A 24,326-nucleotide genomic window follows, 5' to 3' on the forward strand; every position below is an offset into this window, starting at 1 on the left:
TCGGTGGAGTCTTCCAATATCTCCTTATGATCTATATAATGCGGAATTAATTTGTGCTCACTATGGGCGAATTTAAGGCTTGTCAGCTGAATATTTAGCAAACACAACAGGTGATGGAACGAATGTGGATCAATGTCACACACTCAACCCAGTCCAATTAGGAAATTGGATTAGGACCCAGATCTTTTGACTGGGTTGAATGTGTGACATTGATCCTCATTCGGTCCATCACCTGTTGTTGTTGCAATTCCGCTATAAGTGTACTGGGGATGCCCAGACGTGGGTCCCAGGCACTCCACACCACTGGAGTCAAGCTAGCCGGGCTGATGAGAGGTGTTACCTCGAAACCGGTCCGGTCCTCGGATGCTTGATTCCGTTCTGGGAAGGACATGGCTTTTGTAGTTCGGACTGGACTGTTCCCATGGGGCACAGGGTCAGAGCTGATTTGCATATCGCCATTGTCTAACCCAGGGTGGTGTGGAGTGCAAAAAAACGATGGATTAGGACCCAGATCTTTTGACTGGGTTGAATGTGTGACATTGATCCTCATTCGGTCCATCACCTGTTGTTTTTGCAATTCAGCTGAATATTTAGCAGCGCGAATTATGAATTTTATGCATTGAAGCATTTAATGTTGTTCTGAATGCGCGCGCATTTATCTGCGTATGCCTATTTTAATATCAGTTAACGAATGAACTAAATATGCTATCAACAGACTAGACTGCGAACGCGCAGCGGGCGCGCCGATTGTGCGCCGAAGGCGCGCCAAAGGTAAGCCCGTCTACGCCCGTCCGCGCCCAGTGCCAGGACCCCTGGCCCTCGAGGACCCCGACCGACCCGCCTGCCGTACACCGCCGCCACCCTCATCGCACTCAACACCGGCCGAGTCCCGTGATGCTGCAGAGCCACCCCACGACGCGTCCACGGACCCTTCAGCTGCAACACCTGCAAGTTCACCTGCATCCGGACCTGCCCGACACCAGCACCTGCCATGCCGAACACCAGCAGCAACCACCTCAAGTGCATCCTGCTCAACACCCGCTCCGTCCACAGACACGCCATCGAACTCTGGAACCTCCTAGACGCCACAGCCCCTGACGTTGCCTTCATCACGGAGACCTGGATGAACGCCTCCTCAGCGCCCGACATCGCCATCGCCATCCCAGATGGTTACAAGATCACCCGGAGGGACCGCAACGCCAACCAGGTGGGAGGAGGCATCGCCATCATCCACAAGAACACCATCCGCATCACGACCAGCACCGACAACACCCCACCCTCCGCCGAACACCTGCATTTCCAGATCCACACCGACCCGAAGACCACCCTCAGAGGCACCCTGATCTACCGACCTCCGGGACCACGCACTCAATTCAGCGAGGACATCGCCGACTTCGTCAGCCCGCACGCCCTCCCCTCCGCTGACTACATCCTCCTGGGGGACTTCAACTTCCACCTGGAGAACAACAACGACTGCAACACCAGCACCCTGCTCGACAACCTCGCCAACCTTGGACTCAAGCAGCTGGTGTCCACCCCCACCCACCTCGCCGGACACACACTCGACGCCATCTTCTCATCCAGCAAAGACATCGCCTTCAGCCACGCCACAGAACTCCACTGGACGGACCACAGATGCATCCACTTCACCTTCAGAAGAACGACGATCCACCACCACCAGCAACAGGTTGCCCGAAGAAGCTGGAACAAGATCACAGCCGACCAGCTCGCCGCTTCCCTGAGCCAGCACCCTCCGGCCAGCTCAGCGAACCCCAGCCAGGCCGCCGACAACCTCTCGAAGTGGATCAGCAAATGCGCAGACGAACTCGCCCCTCTGAGGATCCCGCCCAGCAGACCCGGCAGTAAGAGAGCCCCATGGTTCACCGACGAACTCAAGAGCTCCAAGAAGAACTGCCGAGCCCTCGAGAAAGCCTGGAGAAAGGAACCCACGCCGGACAACAGGACCACCCTCAAGCTCGCCACCCGGAAACACCACCAACTGATCCGCATCGCCAAGAAAACTGCCTTCAAGGACCGGCTGGACAACAACGCACACAACTGCAAGGAACTCTTCAACATCGTGAAAGAGCTCTCCAACCCCAACGCCGGAAACAACGACATCACCCCATCGCAAGACCTCTGCAACTCCCTCGCCTCCTACTTCCACAACAAGATCGCGGACATACACAACAGCTTCAGCACTCAACCGACGCACGCCACGACCGCAGCACCGCCACCCACCACCACCCTCCGCGCCTGGACCCCGGTCAACACCGAAGACACCGTCCACATGATGAACTCCGTCCACTCCGGATCTCCGACCGACCCCTGCCCTCACCACGTCTTCAACAAAGCCGACGCTGTCATCGCACCCCACCTGCGGGACATCATCAACACCTCATTCGACACCGCCACCTTCCCCGAGAGCTGGAAGCACGCCGAACTCAGCGCTCTACTTAAGAAACCTACAGCAGACCCCACCGAACTCAAGAATTACCGCCCCATCTCTCTACTCCCGTTTCCAGCCTAAGTCATCGAGAAGACCGTCAACAAACAGCTGGCCACCTTCCTCGAGACGAATGGATCCTTCGACCCATCGCAGTCCGGATTCCGTGCCAACCACAGCACCGAGACCGCCCTCATCGCCGCCACTGACGACATCCGAGCCCTGATGGACAACGGAGAAACAGCGGCCCTCATCCTCCTAGACCTCTCCGCGGCTTTCGACACGGTCTGCCACCGCACCCTAGTGCAGCGCCTCAGCAACGTCGGAATCCAGGAGAAGGCACTGGAATGGATTGTCTCCTTCCTCGACGGAAGAACACAAAGAGTCCGCCTACCACCGTACAAGTCAGAGGCCACCGAAGTCATCTGCGGCGTCCCTCAAGGATCCTCACTGAGCCCGACTCTCTTCAACGTCTACATGAGCCCCCTCGCGGCCATCGCACGCCAACACAACCTCAACATAATCTCCTACGCCGACGACACCCAGCTGATCCTCTCCCTGACCAACGACCCCGCCGCCGCCAGAGCCAACCTGCACGAAGGGATGAGAGAGGTAGCCGAGTGGATGACGACGAGCCGCCTGAAACTGAACTCAGATAAGACGGAGGTCCTCATCCTGGGCTCCTCGCCTTCCGCCTGGGACGACTCCTGGTGGCCCCCCGCCCTGGGCACCGCACCCAAACCGACGGATCACGCACGCAACCTGGGTTTCATCCTTGACTCCTCCCTCTCCATGACCAGGCAAGTCAACGCCGTCTCCTCGTCGTGCTTCAACATCCTGCGCATGCTTCGGAAGATCTTCTGGTGGATCCCCACAGAGACCAGGAAGACCGTCACCCAGGCCCTCGTCACCAGCCGACTGGACTACGGCAACGCACTCTACGCCGGAACCACCGCCAAGATCCAGAAGAGACTCCAGCGCATCCAGAACGCCTCAGCCAGACTCATCCTCGACATCCCACGACACAGCCACATCTCCGGACACCTTAGAGACCTGCACTGGCTCCCCGTCAACAAGAGAATCACCTTCCGCCTCCTTACCCACGCACACAAAGCTCTCCACGATCAAGGCCCGAGCTACCTCAACAACCGCATCAACTTCTACGCTCCCAAACGTCACCTCCGATCTGCCAGCCACGCCCTCGCCGCCGTCCCACGCATCCGCAGAGCCACTACAGGAGGAAGGTCCTTCTCCTACCTGGCCGCCAAGACCTGGAACTCCCTCCCGGCCGACCTGCGCCTGACCCAAGACCACCTCTCCTTCAGGAAGAAGCTCAAGACCTGGCTGTTCGAGCAGTAGCGGCACCTCCCCCCCCCCAAGCGCCTTGAGACCCTACGGGTAGGTAGTGCGCTCTATAAATGTCTTTGATTGATTGATTAATGTGTTCCACGCTTATTTTCAGGTCAAAATGTAAGAACATGATTCGTGCCACCGAGTCTCAACTGCAATTCACCTTCTGCATTTAAGCATAAAAACTACAAGTCTTTTTTCACTGTCTGCCAGTTTGTAGTTCTAATCACATGACTGATTGTGGGTGCACTGTTTAAAATGGCGACTGTATTGTATTGAAGCTTCGGTGAACAAGCCTGCTGGTCAGGCGAAACGCGTCCGAGGGGGACATGAAATAAAAATGTTATGGTCAGCACACAGTCTCGTCACCTGTAGTCTTTCTGCTTGAGCGGTGAAAATATATATATATATATATATATATCCAACAACATGCCTCCGAGCCAGGAGCCTCCAACCCTACAGGGTGGCCTCTAACAACGGGCACGGAGCAGCCCGTCCATTAACCTTCCGTTACACACCACACAGAGGCCCATTACCGGAGATGCAGACTTTATTTCCACAGGCGCAGCAGCGCAAAGGATTCCCCTTTTCCTTACGCGTTTCAGCAATGTGTTGCCTTGATCACAGGTGGGGGTTATAAATTGCAAGTGCATTTCTGCTCGCTATTTAAACTTCAAAGGTCACAATTCCCATGGTGCATTTCACAGCTACAACATTCACAGCCCACATCTTTCATGAAGCCCTGTAAGTAAATGGACGTCCTAGAGAAAGTCAGTTAAAATTAATAAAGGGAACCTGAGCAAATAAAGGACTGAGGACGCAAAGGTAAGTCTGATAGATGCTTCATACAGTGTTGCAAAGTTAAGAGACTGTGCATTGCTATATTCCCAACCCTTTCAAATAAATTCTCTCGAGATATATATATATATATGTTACTGTACAAACCACCTACCTCTTTTGTTGCAGGGTTTGCAAAAGTGTGCTCTCTGTGTTCACTTGGTAGATATGTCTTGTTTCTTCGTCTTCAAAGTAAAGCTACATAGGATACAAAAGATAAATAATACTTAGAACAAATCTAAAACAGATACCACCTTACATAATTACAAAATAGCCTCAATGCCTATTCGGTAAAAGAATAAACACAAAACAAAATAAAAGATTAGATTAGATGTATCCATTATGCGATGTGGACTCTCCCTGGCAGTGCGCTTTGCAGCCATTCTGAGAAGACATTGTGTGACCACTTACTCAGACGGTTGACCTTTCAGATAATTTGACTCCGGAAGTGAACTTGAAAGACCGAGTTGACAACTTTGTTTAAATGAGAACTTTCTTGCACTGCAGCTGTTGCAGATGCTCCCAATGAAGGGCCGGATGAAAATGCACATCTCTCATTTTCAGATGGGCAAGCGGAACCATATGAATGCTTGAGGACATGGAGAACAGAAGCATTTCAAATGTTGACATCTGACAACTTGACATGAATAATGCAATTGTTAACTCCAGTTCTCACATGGGCCATTCCCAGGCAAACATCAAGCACATCCGCTAGATATTGAAGTATTTGGAGAGGGAAGATCCCAATATTCTTGATGTTGACAGATTTAGGATACTTGTGTTGGGACAATGACGTACCTGGAGTGAACCCCCTGGTCATTCTCCTAATTTGGAACCAGGTTGATGGTTCATGAAAGAAGCTTCCTAATCATCTGGAGATCTGTGTGTGTGCGAAGGGAGTAGGTAAGAAGAAGAGAAAACTTGGGTAAATTTCAAAGCGAGACCTCTTAGTATTCTTTTCACTGCTTATCACTGCTTATCGGCTCCAGGCGATGAGGGGCTTTCTGCTTCAGAGAAAGAAACACTTTCTTGTACTGGAAATGTTTGCTTACTGATCGTCAAGAGAAGCTTCACTCCCTGATTGCAGGCATACAGAGGTTTAACTGTAGCACTCTCAAAATAGGCGTAAGACTTGTGTTTGAGACCAAAGCCTCATTTCGAGGTAGGTGGATGCAGGGCACCTGCCACAAAACAGTAAATGTTTTCCTAACCATATATTTTCCCCGTCTCATTTAAGTGTAGTAGAACTACAGGTCAGTTTTGCTGGTTCTGCCATTAAATAGGCCGCTTGGTCACAATGACTGTCACTTATTAGCTGAGGCAACGATCAGTAAGAAAAAAAACAATGGTCCTGAACATAAACGGTATATATCGGGGTCCCCACCATAAGTTAATCTACTCTAAAGTTGTTTTTTCTGGAAGACCTATATGGGGTTGAAGGTTGCTTCCCTTTTGAATCCTGCCTCGTATTGAAAGCTTTTAAAGTTTGTGATGACTGATAGACGCTGTTATGATGAGTTGTAGTAATCAAATCAGGATCTTATTTATCACGAGCCTGATCTTACCTTTCTGAAAGATCTTGGGTTCTGTACAGAAAGACCAAGTTGTTCATAGCTACAGCCTTCTGCAGCACTGGAGCTGCTCTGGCCTCAGGGCTCCCAAAAAGTCTTTCACAACTTCAGGGGGAAGAAATTATGTAAATTACTCAATGTCTTCCTGTGTTTGGTGTTTGGCACAAGACATAACGATGGCAGAGATTGGTCTTGAGAAAAGTTAAGAATTATTAAAGCTTCTCTTCCATCGATTCCCTTTTGGCCTGTGTATTTAACACTTTAGGAAGGAGGAGGGAAAGGCCCTCAAAAATTGAAAATGCCAATGTAGCAACAGCCAACTTAGCTGAAGCGTTTTCAGACACACCAAAACATTCTCTCTCTGGGGCGCAGTAGAATATCCAGACTTAGTAGCAGGAATGCACACATCTACACATAGAAGGGCTTCAGCATATGCTGGTGTGCATAGCTCAAATGACGGTCCCCATTGCATAAGCTACTTTTGGGACGCTAGAGCGATGCATTGTTTGGTCATCATGTGTAAAAACCAAAGCCATGTGCATTTCAGAGTGGAATAGAAACACACTACATGCTGGAGCCTCATGTATGGGCTATTTAGGTGAGCAGAGGGCCAAAAACACTATACTGGTTTTAATCCGCTTGGTAAGACTGAAAAAAGATCCAAACAGAGCAGGCAAATAAAAAGCCCAACTTGAATTTACAGTGCTGTTGTACACATTAAAACACCACTGGGCCTGAATCTGCAGTAGTTAAAAATGTTGGTTCAGTGGCAGAGTAGTAAATGAATTTTATAATCAATTTCTGATACAGATATCGAATTAAACAACCTGCATAAATGCTCGTACTATATTACATTCTCTCGTTTTGAGCTGCCTCTTCTGTTCTTGTGCTTCTTAAGATACACATAAAAAGGGGCACTTAAACAGAGGGCTAATAGGGAAACGGGTATCAGTGATTTATTGTCTCACATCGCATGGTGTACTAGCGAAAGGTTTGGATATTTTCCAGCATGATTCGTACAGCTGCACCGGACTCATGTTATGCTGGTACAAAAGTTTTGGGACCAAGGATCCTCCGATTGAGGGATTTTGCACCCTCGTTGAGACAAATCTAATCAACTCCATTGTGAGTCTGTGTTGTTGCAAGAGAGAGAGACAGAGACAGTAATGAGTATATCAGCACCAAGTGAGTGGTCTGGTACCAGGTAACTAAAGTCTTGCCACTAGGTGTGTTTCTCCCCAAAACATCCAAATTGGTATATTTATATGTACGGTCTACCTCTGGAACGGAAGGATGTCGTCCCATAGTTGGTAACTATAGCCAATGCCAAAATGTGTAATGTGCTCAGTATCACCTCATTGAGGTAGGTCGCTAGATTACCACACAAAACAAGCATTGGCATAGCCAATAGTACTCACCTTTGCCATGCAGTAAATTATCCTGGGATCTGTGCCGCCTGGGATTGAAGAGCTATTCAATTGCTACATACCAGGTTTTGGAGATGCTGATGTAGGCCATCACTAACACTTCACGATTGTAAAAGCAAACATGGGATTTTGATTAAAAGAGGGCCACTCCCTGAACTGCACCCCTCTGTCAGAACAAGGCCATCGTTCTGCATTTGAGTCTGTGGCGGTTCAGCTATGGTCCGTGAGGCATCACAGGGGTGGACAGTGGTATGTGGTCGCAATGCATGCATTCCATAACATTTATATCCCTAGTACAGCATTATATATGTGCACACACACATATACACAAACACAATACCGGTATATGCGTGAGCAGCATTCTGTATTTACACACACACACAAAATGCAATTTCCCATTGATTTTCACCTGTCTGCAAAAGTGGTGGGCTAGGCGAAAGCCCACATAGTAGATCTAGCATGTCGAGAGACGGCGCAGGCAGGCTGCCTATAAAAAAAACTAAAAAGCATAATTGGTTTCTGTTAAACAGGCTGTGCAATACTGCTTGATCTAATGATGTCTGAGATGTCTTTTGGACACAAAGGCAGTAATGCGTTGAAGACCAGGCTGCTACTTTACAGGTTTCAGCAATCAATGGCACATTAAGGGACTATCATGGCTGACAAACCTCTTGTGGCATGGCTTAATACATTGCTTCTGAAATGTCTACCAGACTTAATTGCAGAAAGAAATTTATGCTGAAATCCAATAAGTTATACCTTGCTTTGATAAGCTGAACCTTTGTTAGCACTGCCATACAATACAAATTTGCTTCGATTTTGTAAAAGGCTTTGCTCAATCAGTGTAAAATTTCAGGCAGTGTTTCAAATCCAGCGAGTACAAAGAGTTATCAGGTACACTGGCTAATTGTGGGAATAAAGTGCAATATATATATATGGATTTTCTGGTTCAAACGTAATGATGGTACTTTGAGAATGAAAAGGGGGTTATGAATAACGCTACGGTTTTCAGATTTGAGTTAAGGGAACTTAACAGATAGCACAGCACTTGAAGCTCATTCATTCTCCTGGCTGATGTGATGAGGAGAAAAGTAGCTGTTTCCCTGGACAACATCTTCAGAGAAGATCCATGAAGGAGTTGGAATTGACTTTTAATGACTTCTCCAAGGTTAGTATTGAACTACCGAATGTATGACGTTGCTTTCCTTAACCTCAGACTACTGAACAAAATAAAACCCTTCATTCCGCCCACTGATCTCAAACAGGCCACCCAAACTTTGGAACTGTCAAGACTGGACTATGGGAACGCAGTACTCTCAGGAATTCTAAAATCGCATCTGGCTCCCATCAAAACAACGCTGCATGCGGCAGCCAGAATGATCACCGGTATCAAGAAATTCGACCACATCTCCCCTACACTCAGGGAACTTGGCTTCCAGTCGAAATGCGGATTCGCTTCAGAACAGCCTGCCTTACGCATAAAGCCCTTCACACCGGCAAACCCGATTATCTGGCGAAAAAACTCAAAAAAGCCGGCCAGACCAGGAACCTCAGAAGCTCAAACTCCCTCCTACTCATCCTACCAAAAACTAGAAAACAAAAAACTGCGGAACGAGCCTTCGCCGGAAGCGCTTCTAAAATCTGGAACTCTATTCCACTTCACATTAGAACCATTCCCTCCTTTGTAAAATTCAAAAGCCAACTTAAAATCCTGTTCCTCAACCGCTCCCTAGGGAGTGGATAGGCACACTCGGGGCAGCTAGCTGACATCGCGCTCTGCTCCAACTCTATGACTTCGATGGATCCCGAAGACTAAGACTGTCCTGCATTATAATGTGTTGCTCTTCTATTTTGTATTTTTCTGTTAATATGTCGCTTTTCTATTTTGTATTTGGTGATTCTCTGCTATGTATCTGCTGTAAAGCGCTCTTATACCCTAGGGTCAGGACAGCACTATAGAAAACTTCTTAAATAAAAATAAATAAAAATATTCCGCATGCGTTTAGGACGCATGCATTCTGAATGCCGTCTTTTGAATGAACGGGTCTTTAGGATGCATTTGTTCAGCACGGAAGTCATTTTAACGACTTGCCTTAGGGGTTGCTGGAGGTTGGAATAGTTTAATTTACTATTCCAACTGCAGTCTGCGCAACAGTAAGGAAGGTGTTGGACTTTAAATCAAACACCCTTCCACCATCCTAAAAGCAAGTCGTTTTTAAGACTTGCATGCTGAACAAATGTGTGATAATGTCTCATTCGTTCTTTAGCTGGCGCTGTGTTGGCACAGCGTGATTCCGGCGTCATCCAAAATGACGTTTCCCCAACTACCAGGCTAGCAAGTGTTTGGCTTGTGTCGATTAAACTCTTCCATTATTTCATTTCTACAGGCAGGTGATACTGGATTCAAATTCTAAATCTGTAGCAGCTAGGTGGAACTTCACTGCAATGATTGCATTGGTAAGATCCTTTTTATGGTGCAACAAAACTCAATTTTAAGCATGTTCAATTGGTGCAAATCTCCATTTGACGGTGGGGTGGGTATGGTTGATTTGGTGGCATACTACCAAGGGGCACACCTGATGGTAATTAACGGCTAAACTTTTGAGACTAGGCCAAACCAGGCATATATATGACAGTGAAAAATAGGAACTACAAACGAGAAATTTACTGCACTTTTCATATGGAGTGCACATATCAACATTGGTTCCCTCTGCAAATACTGCAGTGATCAAACAGTGATCAATGTATTAAGCAATGGGCTGGCATAAAAAGCTGACTCAACGAACCCCATATCGGTCAGTAGACTGATGCCACTGGCAGGTGCCCTAGAAGGATATACTGGGTGAGATACATTGGGAATCACTTTATTCGGAGATGTCATTACTGATGGGGAACTTAAGGGATTCAGAACCCTAGAAGAGGACTTCTAAACACACACTTCTTTCGTTACCTGCAAATTCAGCATACATTCTACCAGAATTTAGTCTACTTAACGTTGTTGCCATTCCCCTAAAAAAGATATCACATGTACAAAACGCAAGTCATACATAAGCTCCCCTCCTCCCCCCAAAACAAATTTCCAAAACTGAAAAAAACATTGGGAGCTGGACTTTCGGCCTCTGGCAAACAGCAATTAATTTACACTGAATCTATTACATCAGGAGAAATCGCGGCACCTTGCTGGAGAGACGTCTCCTATATGCTTAAGGTGTTGAGAAGAAGTGGGAGATTCCAGCACTCAGTGTGGGATACTGTGTGCTTCAGAGATTTTGTAACCGCTTCGCTGCTGAAGACGAGCTCAGCTCGTCATCAGCCACGGTACTCGTGTGCGGATGACTAGCTGAGCTCGTCCTGTAACGCGGCTTTTCGCAAATTGCCGCACACAGCGGGAAAAGCCGCCGCAGCAAGCGGGTAAAGAGAACAAGTTTTGAGATTACACAGTCATACTTAATCCACACACTGCATTGCTAAATATCTTGGATGATATAGATCGGAACAGATACATTTAAGCTTTTATGGGATCAGCCTGATAATTGTTAACATGGATAGCACACAAAAAAAGAAAGCAATTGAGGGTCCCAATATGGGTAAGTGGAGAGCCAGGCTTGACAGACACAGAAGTCTCTCAAAAACAAGTTTGTGAACTACTAGGTTTACACAGGAAAGACAGTTGTATTTGAGGGAGGTGGGTGGAGCAACGGGTTTTGAAGTCAAGAAACTACCCGAAGACATGAGACTGTAGGTAAAGTAACAATAGTTTCTGTTCATATTGTAAAAAACAATTCAATTAAATGTGTTCCCATCATAAGATATGTTTAAAGTTGCTACTGATGTTTTATGGGAGCACAAAACAACAGTGTATTAAAAAAAGTTCTAAGCTGGATTTCCACATATGTTCCATTACCGACGCTCACCCTCTGACACCAACTCGTCCATTCATCAGCTAAACTCATACCCTTGCACACATTAAAAGAACAAAAGAATCATGCAGACACCTGAATAGCAACATACACTGTGAGAAACGCACCAACCCACACACCTTCCTATAACTCACCATTATTTGTAGGATGTTGCACTTCATCTAATCGTTTTCACACTCTATAAATCATATGCTTCCCATAGACTTCAAATGGCCCACTTGGAAAGTGTGTTCTCTCTCCAAAAATGGTTTGTTTCCATTAACTTCAATGGGCTCACCAACCACGAGCACCTAACCTTACCCTTCTTGAGGACTCAATGGATTGTGAGAAACTAATTCAATGAGGCACAAAGACACTATACATCGGTACTTGTTCAGATACTCTGTCCCCGTGTGTGTGCGCGCACACACACACACACACACACACACACACACACACACACACACACACACACACACACACACACACACACACACACATCTCTCCCCCCCCCCACCCCCCCCCAAAAAAAAAACAATACAGGCAGTTTAAAGACTCAAGACACACCTACAGACACTGATTGGATAATTCTGAACTGCTGCTACAAGCGAGTGGCTCTGCACAGAATGTTGCTTGAGCAGTAGATTAGGAAGGTAAATGGTTTACCTGATACTGGGGAGTCCTGAAGGGCATCTTCTTTATTCAAACAGAGTTGCCTTTGGAGCCGCCATGTGGACCGTATGCCAGTTACAAAGATGGCTGAATATATTTATTCAGAATGTAGCAAAAGTACATAAATAAATAAAATAAAAAACATATCTGGAACTTTTAGAGTAGAAGAAGGCACCCTGTAAACAAAGTTACAAATTGCAAAGATGCTGCCTCCCAGCATGTACTATTACCATTGTAGGAGATTGTGGACGTCCACTTTCTCTGCTTTTTTGCAGCGCTGGAAGGCAGGGGCAGTTAGTTACAGTTTAAATGCACAAAGAAAGTCACGTACTGGCTTAGTAAACAGGTTTAACTGAGCTGAGGGTCTGACAAGTTATAGAATGGGCTCTGATAATGGCAGTGCACCACAACAGAAACATTTGAGGGAATGTTTCTGCTATGCCCATCAAAACACTGTTTCCTTACGGAGGATAGTACTCGATGAAGGGGTACAGAGTAAGACTTATTTTGTTTATATATTAGTTCGAGGATTTTGCAAGTAGGATGTGAAAACACACCCTGCTAGTAGAGGCATAGAAGTAAGAACAATGAAACTTGACTGGATGTAGGGGTAGGAGGGAATGCAACACCAGAGTTTTTCCTTCATCTGCACAGGGCTCAGATCCCTGGAATTCAAGAACAACATGGGGACAAAGTAGAAAAGCTGCCACACATAGGTCTTATTACCATCAGCGACCTCGCATTTCACATTGATCTCCACAGTTTGTGCTGTTCAACTACATTTCAAAAAGGCATCTACCGACATGCATGTCACCCCGCTCATCCCTCCAACCGTGGCTTATTACAAGCTCTTTTCTAGCACTTCCTCACCTCTTGCTGCCTTGTACCGCCATGCATGCTTTCCTGCAGTGTGTGTGAAATACATCTTCTGGCTCAACATGCAACTCGAAAAGAGGAGCGTGGCTTAAGGTTGACTAAATACAGATATCTCTGCAAGCCTAACTCAAGGAATAGCAAAATGCAACAGACGGGCGGGCCGCAGGAGATTGTATGAAGTAAATACAAGGGCAGAGATGGCATATGTGGTTTTGTTTTAGGTATACTTGGAACTTCAGTTGTCACCGCAATGGGAGGGGAGTAGGAGTGGTCAGCATGGGGACATAGGGGCTAAATGCAAAATGGACAATGGGGGTAATTAACAACAGGGGAGGGAACAACTGCATCAGCCTTAACGTGAAGCTGCTTCCTGGGATCCTGGCGTCCGACTCGAACATAATGAGCGGATTCTGAGAGAGACCGGGCTCGGAAGGGGCGACAGAGGGGTAAACCGATACGCACTCCCTGGTTTTTTTTTTAGTTGTTTTTCGACCGTCGACATGACCTGTTGCCTCCGCTCTTCTCTGTATGCAGCCAATGATAAAAGCGGGACGGTATGATAAAAGAAACCACGTATTTAGCAGTACCAAACAAACTCTTGTCGGGCGAATGGACAGAAACTAGATTAAAAAAACAGCGATCTCGGAGGGGTGGTGGGGGCGGGCAAACAGGGCTGTGGTAGGGGTTGGGGGCGGGGGGGACATGAGGAAATTAAGTGACGGGCGACGCTGAAACTACAAAGTCGAGCAAACAGCATGGCAAATGAAGCAGCTAAAGACGTTATCATCAAGCCGGTAAACAAAACGGAACACTTAACATGAGCAGAGGCAGGCCAATAAAAAAAAAAAAAAGTGCTCTCAAAAAATTCTAAATAACCTGAAGAGTAAGATCACAAGTACCAGGGGCAGTCCTCATAGGAGAATATAAAAGTCCAAAAGGTGGGACTACTTAATGTATTCATGCAGTAAGAGGAACTCATGAAAAAGATGGGCGCGCTTGAAGCCCATATTGTAGATACAGCATGTCTCAAAGAGATAGCGCACGTGTGCTGCCTAGGCAAGACCTAAAGAACATGCGCTAATTTGAACAAATTTCCACAGAAAAACATGGAAGTCTTTTGACAGTCACAGCAACAGAGAAGAAACTGCCACACACAATGCACTTCTAAAATCAGGTGTTCAGTGACACACATGAAAGAGTGCAGTACATTTATTTTATTTGTTTGCTTTGGAAAAAATTGCACCAGAGCTGGGTCGGTTGGTGACACACACTAAGGGCAGGAACTGTCATTGAGAATTGGATTATTACTATGGTAGTGACTGTGGTGTTGGCCTTCCAAGCCAGCACAGCAGACAGATTGAAAAAGAAGCAAGACCCATCACACCAGCATTACAGGCCTAACAGGCAAGAAGTAATGACATATACATGTCTAAAAATGTGAAGAGCAAAGTGAAGAAGACAAGAAGTCAAGTAGATTCGCCCTACGGGTCTCGAACAACTCACCCACCTAACATCTGGCTTCTATAATCACTCCAAATTCAAATCAGTGCATAAGGGGCACTTATTTAAGAAGTCCTTCATCGACCCTCCAAAAGCGGGTCTAAAGTCCTTTGGTCTAAAAGAGAACTTTTCCACTTCATTTTTCCCCAAGTGTATATTGCATTTGTACAGTTCCCAAAACTGGCCTTCTACCATCAACAGTGATCCTCTCCTTCCCAGCGGATTTATGCAGAACAAATACCTATCAACAAATTCTATACATCCATTGTTTTACAATAATAGTCTGGTCTGGATAAACTAAATATGAAACATTTCTCTTCAGAAAAATCTGGATAAACTAAATATAAAACATTTCTTTTTAGAAAAATCAATGTCACTTTCATCCTCAGTCATCAAACATCAATCTCTTTGTCCACCTATCACTGAACACTTTAACAAAGAGACATTGCACAATATATTAAGGCAAACTCTGCACAACAGAACAGAGCCACATAAAAGCACTGCCCCGTCGCACCAATGTCTGTTCCTTTCTTTCCGTGTCTTCAAATATGGATCTGGAGCTCCACTCCTACTTCTGTATTTCGATGGCTCCCAAATACTGAATCCAATGTTTAAGGGAAATGTCCCAGCCAAAAATTACCAATTTCAAACCATGCAGTTACTGAAGAAAAAGCAATTTTGGACCTGCATGAGGTGTTTCATTGGTATTTGGGTTTGGGACAGGGCTCAAAGTTGTGCGCTTAGTACACCCTCATGAGAAAGCTATTCGGGACTGTGAAGCAATGCTATACATTGCTGAATACAGGAAAATGTCATAAACCTCACACACGTCCTGCACTCGATCCAAGTCGAGGCATAGACCCTCTCCCGCTCCAAAGGCCACTCTTGTGAGAGGTCCTTGTTGTGGTCGAAGTCGTCCAGTAAGTTGAAGTCAAAGTCTAAAAACAAACATAAGAAAGCAAAGTGGGATGCAACCCTATTCTGCCACTCTCTACCTAAGAGAGAAGTCGCAAGGGCGTCAAGGTGCCAATTGATCTCCTACCAGATCTCTGACTAAGAAGCCAATTCCGCAGTCAGTCTAGATGCATACCAGGCCATCAGCGATGTTGCAGCTGGTTGAAGCCTTAAAAAAGGCCATGTTGTTCTTATTTCTATGTACTCTATCTCTAGTTTCCTCACTGCGCCCACCTCCCTGTTCTGTTGAGAGACCTCTCTAATATTTAAAAAAAAGTCCCAAGTTGTATTCAGAACACAGTAACCAACAATTGTTCACACTCCAGGTCTGAGGGAGTGGAAAGGGAAGCAGTAAGAAATGGACTTCAGTGCACAATGGTGACATTGATATGCAGTTATATACTAATGCTTCTCTGGCAATATGGAAGCACATGACACCATCTAGCAGTGCGTGGGAGCATTACTATGACAAACCTCCAGATCCAGTATGCTGCCTGGGGAATATTCTAAGGTGAAGTATTCATCAGAAAGGGCATTAGTGAAAGTAAATAACTTGTTACTTTCAATTTTTTCTTCTTATGTAGGACCTATGCATGCCTAATGGCGGTTTCCCCGAAATATACCAGAGGTTCTGGGTGTCCCAATTTTATGTGGCATTGCGGTAAAGGCCTATCCTGCTGGCTAGGGGTCCCCATCATAAGCTAAGGTATCTTGATGAGAAATGCATATACTGTAAAATACACAAACATGCTAGTCCTCATCAGTAAGCTTGCCTGCTCTGAATGGACATGGTGTATAAATTATATCCTTAAGTGATCAAAATGGGTGCTTTGGAGTTTGTTAGGACTTCTAAAATAAATGTGAATCTTTATTCTGCATAATTTTATGGTAGCCACAAGAAAATTCCCAAGAAAGGATAGGCCTCAGAAAATGATATTTTGTACACAACAGCGAACATGCACAATATATACTATTGAATGGTACGCATTAGCAAGTTCCCAAGACTAAAAAACAAACAAATATATATATATATGTCAATATTATAACAACTGAAAATCTAATCTATACTTCCCAAAAGGTCGTCATGTTCATGCAAAAAAACAGAACAGACTGGCGGGGTCACACTTGACATGGGGCATATTGGCAGCAATGTTGTGGTTAATAGGGATAAAAGATAAGGACTTCAATGCACAGAAAAGAGGTCACACGATATGGAAGTCTCCGGACTTGGCCCTTGTGGGAACAGGTGAGAAGTTATTTCCCACAACAATCTGAGGATGTTAGTTTTCCATTACAGGTGTGATGAGAAGCTATCCCAGAGTAAACAATCAAGCGTTTTGCAGTTATTTCTTAAGGCGCAAGCAGAGGTTGAGGATATGAGATGACAACGTGGGCCTCCCTGTAGGCTTGTGAGAGTGTAGCAGGTTGGTGAAGTAACCTGCAGTTGGACTATAAAATGGCATTATGCACCAGACAGAGCGCTTTGAAGTTTGTTCTTTGCTTGATGGGGAAACAATGCAGACATGATTTTGCACACACTGCAGCCTTTACAAGCCATGAAGTTTGTACAGTCAAGACATTTGCGACAAATTCATAAGGTCTGCCCACATTTGCACTTGTCACTGCTAAAGGAATAACATACTGATCCTACCTCCAAATTGTGAGCGTGATATTTTCTTTCTGAATCCCAAGGTGGCAGCTCATCTCCAAACATTTCCAAAAGATGGTCAATAAACCTGAAACAATAAGAAAAGAAAAGCATTGTTGATAGAGGCTTTATGATACTTAATACAAACAATAAGAAAAGAAATGCATTGTTGATGGAGGCTTTATGATACTTAATTCATCCCCATCAGTGCGAGATTTTATAAATAAAAAACTATTAAGTGTATTATCTCAACTGCCGGGAAGAAGTATTAAAGCGGGGATGTATTAAGGGACACAATATTTTGACTGTCAACCACCATGTACCTTTGGCTTTCTCGTTTTCCAATAGAACGTCCTGCTGTCTACCAGAACAAACTATTCAATATGTCTATTACCTTGTTTCAAATGTCCTTTAGGAGATGCAACATCTCAGATGGTAAGCTGACCTGGGATAATTACAACATAGGGTCACAGTTAACTTATAGGAATACAGAAAAAAGGAAGCAAAGTAGATTTAAGTATCTGGTTTTTATACCAAGATGTGCTCTTATGCAATGTTTCATGATCCTTGATACAAATATAAAGAACTAAATTAAAAAGTAGGTCATGTACTGCATTCCCCAGATTGCAGCCATTGCAGTAAAGATATGATGCATTCCTAAAATCCTAACTTTTTTATGTAAATAAGATTCCGGCGAAAATGGATTTTGTTTTTTGTCAAAATAATTCGTTTTTGTTTTATATCAGGTTATTGTAGCCTTGAACCAGTTCAAATGAACAATGGATTATTTGATTGCAAATGTTTCTCAAGATGAGGATGATAATATAGTAGGTGTGACTGTCACTTATTCCTTCTTTGTGGTGACAGGCTATGAATCGGATTAACAAAAAAAACCCACAGGATTAGGGCAAAAGCATTCCAGTTCCAGCTATCCTCAAACATATGGTGTTACTGTCTCATGGTTTCCATTTTGCTAAACCAGGACTACAAAGTCTAAATGAAACCCTAGGAGCGGAAACAAGAGGTCTTCTTGACATTGGGACCTTTGGTAACCCTTTGCATAAAACAACATAAAATGTGCTTTTTGTGTTGCAGCTTCAAACTCCTATGGAAAATACAAACACTGTTCTTTACAAATCGAAACTAGTACATTCTGCATAATGTAAGACTACCAAGGACATTGAAGCAAAATGCAGCTGACATACTGTATGAAGGCATTGGTCAAAATAGCCTTGAAGTGATTACAGGGCCCTACAGTAATCAAAGGTTATGGATGGGCACAGGTTTAACACCAGTTACACTTTGGCTCTTCCGGTGCTTCATCTGGTAACTGCTCCAGGACCACTAACCCTCCTGCCCCCTGGGCAAAAGGAAAATGCTACTTACCAGTATGCATCTGTTCTTGGCATGTAGAGCTGCAGTCCTACACTTAGCAATAGATCGCCACCTGGTGTTGGGCTCGGATGATTGCAGGTTGTTGTCTTCTTGGAAGAAGGCTTTGTAGTCACGAGATAGGTGACTCCTCCCTTGGACAATACTGCGCATGGTCATCGACTCCATTCTCAGATTGTTTTTCGCCATGATGGGAAATGATGGAGTTAGTAGAAGTAAAGAGAAAAAGGATGTCCATGCGTGTGCATCTAAGTAAGAGGAGTACTGGAACGGATACAAGTCCCGGGGAGTAGGGAGGGCGTGTAGGACTCTGCAGCTCTACATGCCAAGAACAGATGCATACTGGTAAGTATCATTTTCCGTTCGAGGCATATGAGCTGCAGATCCTACACTTAGCAACGATTGTGCAGCAGTGTCTTCCCCTAGCGGTGGTCGCTTGTATCCGTTGCAGCATACTGAAATAGTGTTTTAAGGACAGCTTGGCCCACTGCAGCTTGCTGCTTGGCTTGCACATCAACACAATAGTGTTTAGTGAAGGTGTGTATTGTAGACCATGTTACTGCCTTGCATATGTCCTCTAGTGGTATGTTTCCTAAGAAAGCCATAGAGGCTCCTAGTTTACGAGTAGAGTGTGCTCTAGGAGGAACTATTAGTGTACGCTTAGCTTTTTGATAGCATATTTGAATACACTTTACAATCAATCTGGCAATTCCTCCTTTAGAGATGGGATTGCCTTTGTGTGGTGGAGAGAAAGATACAAATAGTCGTTTTGTCTTTCTGAAGGATTTGGTCATGTCTGTGTAGTATAGTAGAGCTCTTCTCACATCTAAGGTGTGTAAAGCCCTTTCTGCAACAGAGTCTGGTTTTTGAAAAAACACTGGTAACTCTACTGATTGGTTAAGGTGAAACGGAGTAATCACTTTTGGCAGGAATTTAGGATTGGGTCTAAGAACCACTTTGTTAGGATGTATTTGAAAAAAATGGTTCTTCTATTGTGAATGCTTGTATTTCACTGACTCTTCTGAGAGAGGTGATGGCAACAAGGAAAGCAGTTTTCCATGTTAGGAATTGCAGTTCACACTTATGTAACGGCTCAAAAGGGGGTCCCATGAGTCTTGTAAGGACCACATTTAGGTTCCTTACTGGCGCAGGTGGTAACCTAGGTGGGATTATTCGCTTTAATCCTTCCATAAATGCTTTTATTGCAGGTACTCTAAAGAGAGATAGATGTTGTCTATTTTGTAAATACGCTGCAATTGCTGCTAGATGCAGGCGTATGGAAGAATAAGCCAAATTGGACCTTTGTAGGTGTAGAAGGTAGCAAATGATAGTTTGGATGGAAACATTGTTGTTACAGTATATTGCAAAACATTTCCACTTAGCAGCATAGCATGCTCTGGTAGTGGGTCTTCTAGCATCTTTAATTATATTCATACAGTCTGGTGGCAAGTTTAAGTAACCAAACTCTAGGACTTCAGGAGCCAGATCGCCAAATTCAGTTGGCTTGGTTCTCGGTGCCTTATTTCTCCATGGTTCTGTGTTAACAGGGATGGCGTGAGCCGTAATTTCTGATGTGGAACCAGTGAGAGATCTAGTAGCGTGGTGAACCACGGCTGACGTGCCCATGTGGGGGCCACTAGTATTAATTTGAGAGACTGTTGTCTGAGCTTGCGTACTACTAGTGGAATGAGTGGGAGAGGCGGAAAAGCGTACGCAAATCTGTCTGACCAGTTCATCCCTATTGCATTCCCCTCCGACCGTGGGTGTGGAAACCTGGCGGCGAAGGTTGGGCATTTTGTTTTCTCGTGGGGGGCAAACAGGTCTATTTGTGGATGCCCCCACATTTGGAAGAATGGTTGAAGAACTTGTGGGTGCAACTCCCATTCGTGAATCTGTTGTGACTGGCGACTCAACAGATCTGCTATCTGGTTGTGAATTCCTGGAAGGTGTTCTACTGTCAGATGTATGTTTTGAGGGATGGCCCATCTCCAAATGTTCTGTGCAAGTTGGGACAGTTGCAGAGAGTGTGTCCCCCCCTTTTTTTGTATACAATACATGGCTGTCATATTGTGCGTCCGGACTAGGACAGCTTTGTTTTGGATTTGTACTTGAAAAGTTTTGAGTGCTAGGAAAATTGCTAGCAACTCCAAATGGTTGATGTGGAACGGTTTCTGTTGATTGTTCCACTGGCCTTGTGTGGTATAATGCAAGAGATGGGCTCCCCATCCTGTGAGGGATGCATCTGTCGTGAGCACTATCTGTGGAAAAGGATCTAGGAACGGCCGTCCCTTTGTCAAGTTTTTGGTGTTCCACCATTGCAGAGATCGATATGTATGGCTGTCTACCAACACCAGGTCTGTGAGCTGACCTTGAGCCTGATTCCACTGTTGTGCTAGACATTCTTGTAGTGGGCGCATTTGCAGTCTTGCGTGAGGAACTATAAAGATGCAAGACGCCATCATGCCTATTAGTTTCATGAACACTCTGGCTTGGAAAGAGTGCAGGCATTGAAATAGAGAGGCTAAGTTCTGAATACTCTGAATCCTGGCTTGACTGGGATATGCTAGAGCTACAGATGTGTTTATAGTAGCTCCTAGATATTGATGAACGAGCGAAGCTCTAGGTGCGACTTGGTGTAGTTTATCGTAAACCCTAAGTTGTGCAGTGTTTGAATTGTTTGTTTTGTGTGTTGTGCAGGCTGGTTGAACGATTTTGCGTTTATGAGCCAGTCGTCGAGGTAGGGGAAGACATGTATTTGTTGTCTTTTGAGATGTGCTACCACGACTGCTAAGCACTTTGTAAACACTCGTGGTGCTGTTGTGACCCCGAATGGAAGGACTTTGAACTGATAGTGTTGTCCTTGTATGACAAACCTTAAATACTTCCTGTGCGCAGGATGTATTGGAACGTGAAAGTAGGCGTCCTTTAGGTCTAGTGAGGACAGAAAGTCTCCCTGTTGTAGTAATGGGAGTACTTGTTGTAAAGTGATCATGTGAAAATGATCTGATTGTATGTAGTGGTTGTAATGTCCCGTCCTTTTTGGGAATTAGGAAGTACAGGGAGTATACTCCTGTTCCTTGTTCCTCTAACGGAACTACTTGAATAGCATCTTTTTGTAGAAGTGCTAGAACTTCCTGTTGAAGCAGAGTGATGTGTTCTGCAGACAGACGCTGCCTGGGTGGTATGTTGTGGGGGGGTTGCTGTGAGTTCTAGGCAGTAGCCATGTTGGATAATTTGTCTTACCCACCTGTCTGTCGTGATGGAGTTCCAGACAGGTAGGAACTGTGAAAGTCTGCCCCCCACAGGAGTGGAATGTTGTAGGGGAGGCAGAGGGAAGTCACTGTTTGGGAGTGGAAGAGGAGCAGTTGTTGTTATTACCTCTACCTCTTCCCTTGTTATTGCCTCTGTATCCTCCTCTAAAGTAGCCTTTATTAGAGGAGGTTCGTGTGTGCGTTTTAAAAGATGATGTTGTATCTGCACCGGTCTGCTTGGAGCCTCCTCTATAAGAGGAGCGGCGAAAAGAACCTCTAGTTTGGGTGGATTGTAATGCCCCCATAGACTTAGAGGTGTCTGTGTCTTTCTTCATCTTTTCTAGTGTATTATCTACTTCCGGCCCGAACAATTGGTTCTGATTGAAGGGCTGGTTCAGGATGGTAGTTTTTACTTCTGGTTTGAAACCTGAAATGTGTAACCAAGCGTGACGCCTGAGAATAACACTAGTGTTAACTGCTGTGGATGCTGTGTCAGCTACATCTAGTGCACATTTAATTGAGGCATTAGATATTAATTTACCTTCCTGTAAAAGCTCTGCTGCCAGATCTTTGTGTTGATCTGGTAGGTGTTCCATTACCTTTTCTAGTTGGTCGTAATGAGCCCTGTTGTAGCGTGAGAGTAAGGCTTGTGTATTTGCTATGCGCCATATGTTTGTTGCTTGTGCAGCAATTCGCTTCCCTGACTCATCAATAATCTTGGACTCTTTGTCAGGCGGGGGGGGGTGTCCCCAGAAGTTTGAGAGTTGGCCCTTTTACGTGCATTTGACACTACCAAGGAGTCTAATGGCAGATGTCCCTTAATGTATACTGGATCAGCTGGTGCTGGTCTATACTTTTTCTCTATTCTGGGATTTAGCACCCTACTGGATCTTTAAAAATCTCTGGAGCATGTTTAATGACTCCTTTGATCATTGGTAATATTTGGGTAGACCTTTGTGACTGTTCAAAAGTGTCTAACAAGAAGTCCTCCTCAATGGCACCAGAGTGCATAGGAACCGCATGGTAAAGTGCAGCTTTGTTTAATAAATGATTGAACCCAATACTATCCTCTGTAGGGGAAGGTTTTGTTGGGTAGTACGGAGGATCAGGGATGTCTGGTGCATTGTTTGGTGCAAAATTATATGCATCGTCATCCTTGGGATATTCTGTGTTGATATCCTCATCTAAAGGGTATGTATGTGGCTCTGGTACATTATCCCCCCCACCTAAATCATACTCCTCGTCAGTGAGGTGTGATGATACAGGAGATTGAATAGGAGATGGTATAGGTTCAATATATGGAGTAATAGGAGAGGAAGAAGGTGAAGGAGAGAATAGGTGCATTGAAGAAGTTGCACAATCCTTTTTGGCAGGAGCCACAGGTGTAAGTGGTGTGACTGCTGGTCTTTTTTTTTTTATAAGGAATTGCTTCCACATGTCCAGTTTTTGGATTAATATGGACTTTTTTCTGTCTAGGATCTAGTCTAAACAGCTCTTCCTCTTCTATAATCTTCTTCAGCATCGATTTTTTCGGTGCCGATAGAGGTTGTCTAGTGTTCTTTGAGGAGGAGTAATTGAGTCCCGTGGCAATGTTTTCGGTGCCGAAGGTTGTTTAGTCTTATCTGGGGTCTTTGGTACCGATATTGGAGGTTTTGGCGTGGAGACACGTTTTGCTGGGCCTGTGGCGCCGGAATCTGGCTTCTCCTCTTTGTTTTTGGAACCGGAAGGTTTCGGAGTCGAAGCTTTCGGGTCCGGTACGGGTTTTGGCACCGATGTGTCTTTTGGTACGGGTGCCGAAGTGTCCTTGTCTTTGGGCACCGAAGGGTGTTTTGTTTTCGGTGCCGACGAGTCCTTCGGTATCAAAGGATGTTTCGGTGCCAATGGAGGAGGTGTAATTGGCACATGGTGTTTCTTCGGTGCCGAGGCACCGGAAGGCGTATTCTCCTTCCTCGGAGCCGGGCCCGAAGGCGGGGCGTTAGAGGGTAAATTTCGTTCTCGACTATGCCTCATGGGCAGAGTGCTGACCGTTGCCTTTTTGTTTGAGTAGTGTCTGTCGTACAGGGGCAGAGGTACTCACAGGTTGTCGAGATGGAATCGAATCGTCCGATTCCTCTGCCCCCGATATGATCTGGAGATCAGGTGAGTCTTCCTCGGCGCCGAGTGTAGCCTCTTCCTCGGAGATATCTTCGATTGGATCTTCGTCCTCTGAGACGTCTTCTTCGACTATCTCCTCCTCAAAGATGGCCTCCGGTGCTGATCTACTCATCTCGTGTCGACGGGCCCTCCGATCACAAATGGTCTTCTTCGATCAGAAGGAGGCACAGGCTGTGCAGGTCGACTCGTCGTGTTCCGGCGAGAGACAGAGGTTGCAAACCGCGTGATGGTCGCTATGAGGGAATTTTGCTCGACATACCAGGCATCTTTTGAATGGAGTTCTGTCCATGAGGCGTAGGCCGTACGGCGCCGATAGGTCCAACGGCCCACGTTGACGCACCGGAATGTA

At 45.4% G+C, this 24,326-nt stretch overlaps 1 protein-coding gene across 1 annotated transcript in view; it reads right to left on the reverse strand.

Annotated features, from left to right (window-relative positions):
• The window catches only part of TTC4 (tetratricopeptide repeat domain 4), a 166,174-nt gene that overhangs the window by 54,539 nt on the left and 87,309 nt on the right, over positions 1-24,326 (reverse strand). The window contains exons 8-9 of the mRNA XM_086952633.1: positions 17,184-17,268; positions 4,749-4,831 (exon numbers count right to left, since the gene is read on the reverse strand). Coding sequence (XP_086808759.1) covers positions 4,749-4,831; positions 17,184-17,268 — 168 coding nt within the window. The remainder of the gene's footprint in view (positions 1-4,748; positions 4,832-17,183; positions 17,269-24,326) is intronic.

Source organism: Lissotriton vulgaris, chromosome 1_1, assembly GCF_964263255.1.
Source record: "Lissotriton vulgaris chromosome 1_1, aLisVul1.2, whole genome shotgun sequence".
NCBI lineage: Eukaryota > Metazoa > Chordata > Amphibia > Caudata > Salamandridae > Lissotriton > Lissotriton vulgaris.